A 12434-nucleotide genomic window follows, 5' to 3' on the forward strand; every position below is an offset into this window, starting at 1 on the left:
CAGCCATTTCACTTGTTGATGCCATTTATTGCTGTCAAGGGGTAGCATTTGTTGATGTTGATAATTTAGTTCCGTTTTCACGAGATATATTATCGCTGATGATATTTGAACAAATATACGTAATTTGAAATGAAAGCTGTGTGGAAACAAGATAGCATGCACAAGGCAAAATCAGAGGAAAGAACCTTCTGTGTGAAACCACCATTAACATAAACTTTGATAAAGGATGTTAGCTTATAATATCTTCAGGATGCAGCCACCAGCACAGCAATGTTAAAAGACAAAAAAGGGTGCAAAAAAAATACAAGATACAATTTGTGCCTACAAACTTTGCAGACATTCAAACCTAACTTTGTTCAACAAAGCCTGCAATAAAAAAAACATTCTGTAGAGACAAATATCTTTAAGTTGTACACTGCGAACATCTGAAAAACTGAGTTTTAATTATCTTGAATATAAAGATTATTCATAAAGCCATAGCATACACTGGATTATCAATATCATAACGTGCTGATTTTGTGACATGGTTCCTTACTTGTTGATTTTGTCCATGTGAGGTTCCAGAGAAAACTCAGGCACTTCGGGCATCTCCCTCTTGGTCTAGCAAGGGAGAAAAAAGTGTCAGAAAGGTCACAATATTCTTAAAATAAGTTAGGGTTTTCAGGCCACTATTATTGGGTTATTGGGTGGGCTGACTACTCTCTCTTTGCAGCCAGGAGGTTACAATAGGTAGGGATATATCGCAAGGGTCTGGAGTAGTGTTCTAGCTATAGCCAGCCTGAATTTTTTTCCGTCCCTAGATTTTGAATGGCAATCCTGTCAAGTGCCGGAGGCTTCCACACGACAGTCCTAGCGCAGTCTGGGGGAATTTTGAAATCTAAGACCCTCTGGAACACTATTTCCTGCATTTTGAGGTGCAAATTTTGCTGGTAGAGTATACTCTGCTTGGTTCAATGGCATCTGCGCTGAATTTCTGGAGACCTTTGCGAAATTTCATTTGTTTAACATCTTTACATGACGATTTTTGTCCGTTCCAGAGGACGTAACGGACAAAATTTTTGTCTGTCCGAAGGTGCAAATTCAGTCAAAGAACGGAAGGATATGGATGCTGGCTAAAACTCAGTTCTAAGTGCAGTAGCAAAACACAGTGTACATGTTCTACTATTTAGGCGGTTACAACAAGGACATGTATCCCTATTCCACTCTTAATGACGTACAAAGTCTAGGCTTGCAGTCTTTGGCAAGAGCAAGTTTTATGTCCGTCAAGCAAGAACTAGTAATATGTTTCTCCTTTCCTAATCTTATCTTCTATAAGAATTTTGTATAAAATGTTGAAATTTTGAGCATTCACCTCTTTATGATATTTTGTCAGCAGTTCGTCAATCTTCTGGGAGGAGGACTGTTTCAGGGACATCAGTTCCTCTTCTAATGCTGGCAGCTGGAAAAATAACAAGAAGTTATGGCCTCAACAACTGTCCTCGTGCATTTCAGTTTACTTTGTTCAACTCTACTGTAATATGTACCACTAGAGTTTTTGGCCAGCCTAAAAGAAATAACAAGAAAAAAAAAAGATAATCCCTACCTACCGACCTTAATTTTTTCAGGACTGAAGCAGGAAACACAATATTTTTTTCCAAGGCCCTATTAAACTTCTTAAAATTTAGGGCAAGTAACCCTTGTATCCCAAAAGTTATGTTGGAAATACACTGACACGGAATGCATTTAGGAAATTTTGTTTTCAATTAAGACATGTATCTTTACTGTACATTGGCTAGTTTCAAGTGTTTCTTCAAAATCGAGGAGAACAAAATTAACTATGTGTTCACCTTGTCTGACTCCACATAATGTGTGGCCACGCCGGCCTTGTAGACTTCCCTGCCCTTTAACCTGTATCCGGTCAGAGCCAGGTACATCCCCAGGGAACCGCCTAGCCTGGGCAGGAAGTAACCACCGCCTACATCAGGGAACAGACCTGGAGGGGAGAATGTACGAGTAATCAAATCAATTGGGTCATGATCTTGCTTCCACTAGCCTAGCTTCTCAACACCACATAAATAATATGGTACATGCATATCTAATAAGACCTGTAACAATAACATGTATTTTACTCACACAACACACAAAAGAACAGAGCCTGTGGTAGACCAGTCAAATTATCTTTTCCTAGTTTTCATATCTAGAACTCATAAGAATGCTGAATGTGATATCTAAGCATGGTAACTAATGGTGGAAAATGTTGTGCTTTACAAACCAAACCTTGATCAATGATATCATATAGTTGTAGGAGACATTTTGACACAGAAAGACTTTATTTCTAAGAGAGAAAATAATTTTGTAGATAATATTTAGAGACTATAACTAAAACCACAAAGTTTTAAACCTTGGCTTACCTATAGCAGTTTCAGGCATGGCAAATAACGTCCTCTCTGTAGCAACACGATATAAACCATGGACAGACAATCCGACACCCTACAGGGAAAACATGGAAGATTTGAGATGATCCCCCCAAAAAGCTGAAGCACTGAAGAGAAAAAAAAGCTCACCAAATCTCTTGTTCCAAGAAATTTGCCATTTATTTCAAATCTGGTACATTGCAATACATGTATATACATTGTATATTCACTACAATAACTTATTGAATAAGGAAATTTTTGTAATATGAACATTAGATTAGATGTTATAACATGCTCCTCACTGATTGGTGCATTTGTTGATGGATTGATTGATTGACAGCCAACTCACCCCTCCCATAGTGATCCCATCGATAAAGGCTATGTAAGGTATAGGACAGGTGCCTGGAGGGAGACATGGAAAAACATTAGCTTCTCAAATAAAATGACTGAAAGTGCTGAAAGTCCTTCTTGAAAAAATATCTATGGATCAGTGCATTGGAAGTGGTATTACTATCAGGGGTTATCAACGATATTTCACTTCATAATCATAGCTTTGTATTTTTCAGAATTAAAGACAATTAGAAAGTTGTAATGAAGAGATACAATTTCTCCACAAAAAAAAAAAAGCAGCAAACTGGCCTAGGTTTTATACACGTTAATCAAAAAGTACTCACGTCCTGTAACATGGAGAGAATTTTGCATACACATCGGTTGTCATGATGATGATGATAAAGTGAGAATCAAGCCACTACAACTCACCGATTGCATTGTTAAGGATGTACTCCTCCCGGAAAAAGTCTGCAGCAAGTCGATCTCCAGTCTTCCCAGCTTCTGTCACAGCTACAGGGAGGACAACAAGATTTACTGCATTTTGCAATGTTATATATACATGGTATGACCCTTAAACTGTTTACAATGAAACCAAAGTATCAAATGGCTCAAACTCTAGTGTTTAGCTATAAATTTAATTTACAATACAGACTCACAGTTGAACAAAGTACATTGAAATGCATGAGGACACTAAATATCTTTCAATGTCAAACTTAAATGCTGTGCATAATAGATACATTTATCCTTCATTAGATAGAACAAGCAGTGTTTGTACTTCAATATGAAGCAGGCTGAATAAAAATTCTAACTGGAAGCCATGTGTCTCCACTACCCTGACTCCAAAAAAGTCTCGGAGTTTTCTAGGGAAAGTAGGGAAACAGAAAACACAACAGGCCTAACTCTATTAGGAAGAACTGACCTCTGATATCACCCCCAGCACAGAAGGCTTTGTCTCCAGCACCTTTTATGATGATCATGGTTGTGTCGTCATTATCTTCCCACTCCTGAATGAACATCAATATTAGTGTTTAAATTGTACAGTTTCAATAGAACTACATGGATGGTTTGGGGAATGGAATAAATGTTTTCTTGAATGTGTAGAAATTCAGGGGATTGCGAGTAAGAACAGAAAGGAACAACATCCCGACTCCCGGGATTCGAACCCGCGCCGGACCCGGGCAGCCGGATCACAAATCCAACGTGCTAACCACAACACCGAAAGCTCAAGAGCTGTTGGCGTGGTCAGTTTGGCAGCGCTAGAACCACACTGTTACACTACTCTCCCTTTTCTTTTCAAGATTCGTCCTCGAATCTCCGAGATCGACATCCCTGTGTGGCACATACTAGCCTGTTACTCACAGGGCCGGCGTGGGAACCATTGTAGAAATTCAGGGGATTGCGAGTAATAACAGAAAGAAACAACATCCCGACTCCCGGGATTCGAACCCGCGCCGAACCCGGGCAGCCGGATCACAAATCCAACGTGCTAACCATAACACCAAAAGCTCAAGAGCTGTTGGCGTGGTCAGTTTGGCAGCGCTAGAACCCCACTGTTACAAATGTGTGTTTTGTGCCATGCAGTTACTTCATTCTCTGACAGAGGGCACTGCTCATCTGAGTTCATATGGTTGCTTTATTTCATTTATTAGCAAATGTGACAAAGGATATTACACAGACTCTTGAGCAGCATTGCTGATATTGGAGAGTCTACGACAGGCAAATACTGTAAATGCATTAAAGTTCGCGGGGATTTAATTTCGCGGTAGCGGGGAAAAGGACTTTTCGCGGTGGATTTAAGTTCGCGGTAACACCATAGACTGCAATCTAATACCATAATAGAAAAATTTTCGCGGTGGTTTTAAGTTCGCGGTGAAGTGGTCACCGCGAAAACCGCGAACATTAATCCACCGCGAACATTTCTGCATTTACAGTACACAGGAATGGTGATATAACATTACACATCAAAAGTGTTATCCATAACTCTACAACATATCTAACAAGTCTAATGGAGATTGAAATAAATAAACATACAACTTATATTACAAGATGATTTAAAAGCAGTCCTCATCGACTAGACGGATGAACGAACACAAGCATTTACACAAATTAAAGCTGGGCTATCGAGCTATTCAACTATTTCATTTAGGCCACACCAATTTTATTTGTTTGTTCTCGGATTTCCCGACCCATTTTTTTCCGATTTGGAAAAAAAAAAATTTAATCCCAAGAAAAATGATATAGGTTTTGCTATCGAGACCTTTAAAAAACCCCATTCCAGGGGCACATACTGCTGATAAACCAATCAGAGCGCTTATATGCAGTCACATGATCAGTACAGTGGTACAAATGTATATATCAAAGGAAGAGATTCATTGGATAAATCATACCACGAAAAGCTGAAAACTTGACTACTTACCTCGGTTTTTTGTGTTATATAAGTTCACCACAGACTTTTTGCAATTCTTTTTTTTTTTTTCCGACCGACCGACCGCCCCAATATTTTTCTGAAAAAATCCGAGAACCAAGAAATTAAATTGGTGTGGCCTTAGATAGAATAATTTTGTGTGATGCCCAGACCTTAAGTTTGGGGTATATCTGTCTGATCATGTTGAGGTTGAGTGCGTTCAGGGCCTTGGGCCGGTTCAGGGTGATGACTCCAACATTCTTCTGTTTCTCCAACAGGACTTCTGGCTGTGTGGCAGCTGTGGAGGACATTCTCTGCAGACAGTAAAGAAAAGGAAAGGTTTTCAGAAAAGAATATCAGATTAAGTACAGGATTTAAATGTAGATATAGTTTGCTGTGGTCTTATGTTTGCATTTTTTTCAGTGACCCAGGGTTGTAGCCAGTCTGAAAATGAAATCAATTTCTGTCCCCTCGATTTTTAATGTAAATCCTATCAAGCACTAGACGTCATGCAACATTCCTAGGGGGGTTGGGGTCTCGGAAAATCTTGGCCCTCTGAAATGCTATTTCCTACATTTTGAGGTGTAAATTTTGCTGGTAGCTGTTCAAAGGTATCTGTTTTAGTGAAAAATTACACAAGGGTTTCAGGTTTTTTTAAAATCTTTACATTAGCAAAACTTTTCCATCCCCAGCTGCAAAATTCCGTCAAAGGACGGGCCCTGGTTACAACCCTGCAGTGATCGTTTCACCATGAACTCAAAGCCAAGGCGAAAATTTTTGTTTTGTCCTCTGCTTGCCTTGCTTGAGTGGTACATTTGTACCTGTCGTATAGTATCACATGTACTAGTATGATGTGCTGGAGGTGACTGTTCTGTCAGTCTGTCTGTAGCATCCTTACTGAGTTGCTGGTGGATGGTTTCTGACTGGCTCAGCCTATGTCAGTAAAGACACCATTGTTGTGACTACAGTGCTATTGTTCACTCAAAACCACTGCAAATAATCCATTTTCTCCCTAATGCAATATCAAATCACTGCAGACTTACATGCAATTACATCTTAATTTTGGAATGGTGATTATCATCAACTACTGGTATTGTGCGGTTGGAACATGATGTAGGAAATCACTAATGATTACAATACAAGTTTCCATGATTTTACAAAACTACACAGTACTACGTAGAAATGTTAATACATTAAGAGTAATTAAATCATAAATGGTTTATTGATACCATACATTGTATAGTTCAAAATGTCTAATAGCAGCAAGTCGGCTGAATTGTAGTGGATGAAATGTAATCATGCATATCAATATTAATATTAAAAGGATGGCGTGATTAAAAAGTGACAACCATGACAGAGCCATGGTTCCATTATCGAAATATTACCTTGAGTACGTAATAAACATACTCAATTATGTGCAATTTCTAAAAGGGTAATAAAATGATGATATATGATATAAAGAATTTCTATATGTAGAAGTGTATACATGTATGTACTTTAACTTATAGTATAACATGTGCTCATTTATAGAGAAAGTGTCACCTACCAGATGATGGAATATCCTCTGTACACGAAACAATTGCCTGTTGAAAGATGAACAAAACTAGTCAAAATGGATCTAAAAACTTCCTAGAATAAACATTTTATTTCTGCAGTTTGAGTCTTTTCAAAGGGAAACAGGTGTCAAGAAAAGGGTGTATGTGTGTTCCCTTTGTTCCCTAAACATATAACATATATACCTGGCATACATATACAGTCAAACCTGCCCAAGACGACCAACCGGGGGACCGGAAAAAAACGGTCGATTTGGACAGGTGGTCGCTGAGAAGAGTATCGACTCAAAACATGCCCGATGCAAAGTATAAATGGTTTCCGTTGTGTTTAATGGCAAATAGCAAGCACACTGCACGCACGCAAAGAAGCCATGTCTTTAATGTCAGATACAACACGCACACTGTTAACTGTAAATTTAACCCCAAAATCCGACGCAAACTGGCCGATTTCGGCACAAAATCGTGCTAATTATCATCAAAAATGGATGAAAACCTCAATCTTGAATATGATGCGGTGGTGATAGGTCCCAATTTGGGCCGGTCGCGGTCGCGTTGGCCAGGTGGTCGTTGAGAAAAGGTCGCTCAATGCTTACGTCAATGGGAAAATAAATCGGGACCGAGAAAAAGCGGTCGAAATGGCCAGGTGGTCGCTGAGAAGAGGTGGTCGCTCGGGCAGGTTTGACTGTACATGTTCCATTGTAACACTGTATACACATTGTTACCACTAACTTGTACCATCACAGTGGCAGCTGTACAAATAAGACATAAGCTAAGAAGTAAGAATAATAAGTCAAGTCAAACACCTTGGACACCCTGTAGCACTACAACCTGCAGTAACAATACATGTACAAGCTTTTATACCGGATGCTTAAATAGCCTCAGGAAAAATAAACTTCCTTCCGCAGTCAAGCAAAAAACTGCATAATGTCACTGTTATTTTTTGTTTTCAACTTCTAACATCCACAGGTTTAAGTTTGGACAAAAGGATAAGCAGTTATTGTACCATACTTACTTATCCATAGACAGAAAACGTAACAAACTGCTTTCTGAGAAAAGTACTACTGGTAGACTTGCATGGCAGAGTCAAAAGTTCAGTTTGTCTAGTCTGGGTGAAAAGGTCAAAAGTCAGATGACTGTACCATTCTGGCAGGTTTTGAAGGGGTGAAACACTTTTTTCTTTGAAAGTGAATTGGTTAGGCCATAGTTTTAAAATGCTACCTCATATCGACATGATAATGTCTAGCCATTCATTGTTAATATACTGTTAATGATAATAATAATAAAATATACATGTAGCTAACAATAATAATTTCAATTGTGCAATGTTCTCAACCTCTGCATAATTAATTGATATTCAATGCATGTCAGTCAAAGTACCATTCGTATGGCATAAGTAACATCTTCCTAATCATACTGTTAGCTACACAACAGGGCTCTAGCGAGCGTCCGTTTTTCCGTCAATTGACGGAAATTTGCTGCGTCTGACGGAAAAATTTTAAAACCAATCCGTCAACCTTGACGGACAAAAATCCTTGGTGGAAGCTACAGGCGGCTTGGGGACGCCGTCCACGGCCGTAAAAGCCACACACTGTTTGTTTTGCTATTGTTATGATTGTTGACAATGTGTGTCGGCGCCCTTTTGCATACGATAATCTCATTAAAACCCGTTTTTTAAGGTCTCAGTTCAGTTCTTCTCATTAATTTTCGCGGTTTTCGCGACGATTGTAATTGGCTGACGGAAAAAAATTTCGAGCTGGCTAAAGCCCTGCTACACAATAAACAGTACATACTAGTATTAGTTATGCATTCAGACTGTGAACCATTTGTGAGCACTTTTGGGAATTCCCTTCACCAGCATTTGGCACATTTGGTACACCACAGTATTGTAGCCTGATTAAATCTTGCTTATAGCTGCCCGCCCAACATCAGGCCAGCCTCCTAGCAGGGAGGGGCCAGTTTGTATTACACTTACAGACTTAACAGTGTTGAATTGACATCATGTAAGCAAAGCTTCCATCTGTGTTAAGACTTAGACAGATCAAAGTCTTATCTGGCACCAGATGGTGCTGATAACACTGTCATCTGCACACAGGTGTGTCTCCTTTATCAACAGGTGTTTCTGACAAGGGACATGTGGACTGAGCACAAGGGAGATTTCAAAGCAGATGTGAGACTTTCATAGCCTCCGTAGCAGGCTCTCTGAGGTCTTTTTTTTTGGCTCATAATACACTTTTGCTGGCGATCAGCGACGGCTGGCGATCAGCGACCCAGTACAAAAAGAGAAGTGTATTATGAGCCAAAAAAAGGCCCCAGAGAGCCTGCTATGGAGGCTAAGACTTTCAATTGTAGGCCTTTAAATTTTCAACTCTTTTAACAATCTATTCAGAAAGGTTATGACTATCATGAGTTATGCATGTTGTAGGTTTAATATTACAAGCAAATCAATTTTTGTGGTCTTTTGGTTTTAGTGATGCAAAAATTTATACTCTCCAAGCAGAGATTAGACTTCGGCTGTTTTTTTTTTTAGCATTTTTAGGTGTTTTCATCAGGCTTTCTATTTTGTACCATTTTCTGTATGTCTCGCGCCTAAACCTCTGCTGGTACACAGAAGCATCAGTCAACCCCCCCCCCCCAACACTGTGTCTTGCAATACTGACAGCATGAGGCATACTTAATTTCAAGTTATTGTTGTACAAAGTTAACAGTATCTTGAACTATAGCTACTAACCACATACTTTGGGCTTATATATATATATCATTACAAGCCCTGAATAGGAAAGCTACACCTGAGTATGTTTTCTTACCAACACATTTTGCTTTATCAATAGAGTAGTGCTACATATTTTTTCACATATTAATTTTTGGCTAATACTAGAAATTGAAATTAGTAAAGCATTATGAAGCGTGGCATGGTAGGCCAAAATGACAGTTGAAATATTTGAATGATGGCAACATGGTATGTGGTGTCAAGGACAATTATTGTCCTTGGTGGTCTGTCAACTTTTTTGCAGGAAGTGGGGGAGGGCGTGGCAAAGGAGGGGCCAAGGTAAAACAAGGGGTTGGGGTTTTGGGGGAGGGGGGCTCTTTCGACCATCAATATCTGTCAGCTCAATCTAAACTACACCAGATCATCGTAAATAAAACGCTGTGTTATGGACAACAAAAACAACAGCACGAAACTAACGAGTCTAGCTAGCAGGCGTCGGGTCTAGGGTTACATGGTTGTTTATACACATGTAAAGTGACCCCGACCCCAACCAGCCAAAAAAAACACTGACCGATAATTTGACCGTTACTTATACCGACATGTCAGTGCGTTTCCCAACCAAATCTCGACCCTAAACAAGAACCTTAACCCGGCTAACATCAGGAATAAGTGTTACCTACCTGGTTACAACGACGACAGACGACATCCTGTCCAAAACGTTCGTGTTTTCCGACCTGGAATTTTCCACTGCCGACTGCACACGTTTTTCTGTCACCTTCGCAGGGTAGATGGAACGGAGCGTCCATTTCAACCACAGGGGTGTTTTCAATAACAGTAAACCTCCTCGAATTAATCTACTGCATATGTAAATACTATAAAACAAGTAATCATACATTGGTACCACTTGATAGGTATTTACAGTATAAATGGTTCTAAATTTATGAAGATAATTTTTTCATCTATTTGTTTTAAACACCCCCACAGATTCAATGAGCTCGTTTAGCTCTCGTATCCAGGACTTACATTTCTGTTTATTCTCGTTCCCATTCAACTTGAAAACAGGTCCGATAGAGTGTCCGATAGCAAATCCGGGGAAAGTCTCTTTTATGATATGAATAAATGAATTCAATCAATGAATTCGAGTTTCAAAGTGATTTCGAAATGATGAACCGTATTCATAGTTTGGCAGCATTGTTTATTTCTTTGCAACAAACTCTAAACCTCATTGACTAAACAACAACTTAGGCAACCGTGCTTGAACACCAGAAATGAAAAATTCTTAAGAGTGAGTTTTATTTGTCATCTACACCGTAATCAGACTAAAATTGTTAGTCAGTGAAGAGCAAACCTACAATAACTACAAAAATTCCATTGTTTCAGGCTTTTAGGGACCCGACAGTACTACAACACTGCTAAACTAATAAAATGCAATTGAAAATACACGAGTGAAAAGTTGACTTGTCTTCTTGACAATACTCGTCAATAGTACTAATCCATAATTTTCGCATGACACTATTATTGACATCACATAGAGTTACAGAAATAATGAATATAGTTTATCAAATCCCAAGGCGTCTTCTAGTGCTGAGGAATACCAGGAAGTAAAGTTTCTGAGAGTAAAATTTACGGTTAAAATTATGAGATCTGTCATCATAATAAACCGTTACGTATTAAGTAAAAGTGATTTCGGACAGCTTTTCACTTTTTTTGAGAGAGATTTCTTATATGCTAAGCACACAGAAAGTATAAACATTATACCATAAGAACAAAATATTTTGCCCATGGACTTTTACAAACTGCGCCGCACTCGAAGTCTTTTAAAAGTACTAACGTTAGTACCGTAGTGAAACACACACTAAAATACTATAAGGCTTGCATTTAATATCATGGCCGGTCCTTTTAAACAAGTATGATGCTGAAATATGTCCGACTTTATAGCAAGAAATTGAAATTTGTTCATTTACAATATGGTATATATTTACAAATATCATAATTTCTTGTACTAGCGGTGATGGGCAGATGTTATTCATGACAGTATCCTATGTTTATATATAGTAAGGTTCTTTGGGCACAACCAGGGAGTACTTACTTCCAACATTTTGGTGACACCATCATCAGGGGATGAGGGGGGATAGAAATTAGCCACGTTTGGGACGGCATTCTCGCTTCTGCAGCGCCACCTACATCGGCTATAAGTAGCAGCGAGAATCGTATCCAGCCATTCTAACCCTGATGATGGTGTCTGACAGACGACGAAACGTTGGGAGTGAGTACTCCTTGGTTGTGCCTAAAAAACTAACTAAATGAATAATTGCCAACCTGATGAAGTTATTTACGGAGTATCATATGTTATCACAGTAGAATTCATTCACATAAGTAGTACATGTTTATTGTCCATGTCTAGTTCTGTAGGTCGGCTGTGTTGTTTCATCAAACCCTCGGTCTCAACAGTACCCACTGCCTTTTCGTGCGCTGCCTCCTGCAGTTTGGCGGCGTCCTCTAGGAGACGCTTCTTCTCCTCTTTGGAGACATCAGGATTCATGGCCAGGCCCATCAGGTACTCGGCTGTCTCAAGGAGTTTCTTCTTTTGCTTCTCGACATCCGAGCTAACGCTGAGAAAGAAGAATATGTAAATCTCAGTCTTACAGACTATGAAAACAGATTATTGGTTTCTCTGCTATACTATATATTCTAAGGCTATGTTGATTTGATTATATGGATTCTCTGAGAACCTCAAAACTGATGCGAGCGTGCAATTTAAAAAAGAAAGGTTTGAAACAAAAAAAAAGTTGCCTTCATTGCGAAATCGAAGTGGTCCAAGGAATGTTGAACATATGGCCAAACACGCAGAATATTGTACACCAAACAATATAATCTTCATTCTTGTTCTTTCACATGTTATCTGGCCTTTCTATGACATTTTACAATATTTGTTTTTGCAATCCACGGTACGTATTTGGTTATTTAAAGCTGCTTTATACGATTTACAGTGTGGTTGAAAACTACTTTTTTTTTGGTAAATGGCCGAAAATTGATGCGCGGATGTC

At 39.0% G+C, this 12434-nt stretch overlaps 2 protein-coding genes across 4 annotated transcripts in view; both read right to left on the reverse strand.

Annotated features, from left to right (window-relative positions):
- The window catches only part of LOC118403329 (3-hydroxyisobutyryl-CoA hydrolase, mitochondrial-like), a 16305-nt gene extending 6099 nt beyond the window's left edge, over positions 1 to 10206 (reverse strand). For 2 of the 3 annotated variants that reach the window (XR_004829636.1, XM_035802031.1), the window contains exons 1-10: positions 10068 to 10206; positions 6674 to 6710; positions 5301 to 5441; positions 3643 to 3727; positions 3153 to 3233; positions 2743 to 2795; positions 2391 to 2469; positions 1827 to 1972; positions 1352 to 1438; positions 536 to 600 (exon numbers count right to left, since the gene is read on the reverse strand). Coding sequence is in view for 2 of the 3 variants with exons in the window: in XM_035802031.1 (XP_035657924.1) it covers positions 536 to 600; positions 1352 to 1438; positions 1827 to 1972; positions 2391 to 2469; positions 2743 to 2795; positions 3153 to 3233; positions 3643 to 3727; positions 5301 to 5441; positions 6674 to 6710; positions 10068 to 10093 (800 nt within the window). In the remaining variant the exon portion in view is untranslated. Of the gene's footprint in view, positions 1 to 535; positions 601 to 1351; positions 1439 to 1826; positions 1973 to 2390; positions 2470 to 2742; positions 2796 to 3152; positions 3234 to 3642; positions 3728 to 5300; positions 5442 to 6673; positions 6711 to 7692; positions 7795 to 10067 lie in introns of those variants that run through there. The other variant, XM_035802032.1, reaches the window with a different exon arrangement.
- A 1548-nt stretch (positions 10207 to 11754) lies between these two features.
- LOC118403357 (acidic leucine-rich nuclear phosphoprotein 32 family member B-like) lies at positions 11755 to 11986 on the reverse strand (the record flags this gene model as incomplete). The annotated part of the gene is given in 1 exon segment (XM_035802062.1): positions 11755 to 11986. A coding segment is annotated over 1 exon segment (231 nt), but the record flags the coding sequence as incomplete, so codon positions are not given.
- Between the last annotated feature and the right edge of the window lie 448 nt (positions 11987 to 12434).

Source organism: Branchiostoma floridae, chromosome 16 (genome assembly GCF_000003815.2).
Source record: "Branchiostoma floridae strain S238N-H82 chromosome 16, Bfl_VNyyK, whole genome shotgun sequence".
Taxonomy (NCBI): domain Eukaryota; kingdom Metazoa; phylum Chordata; class Leptocardii; order Amphioxiformes; family Branchiostomatidae; genus Branchiostoma; species Branchiostoma floridae.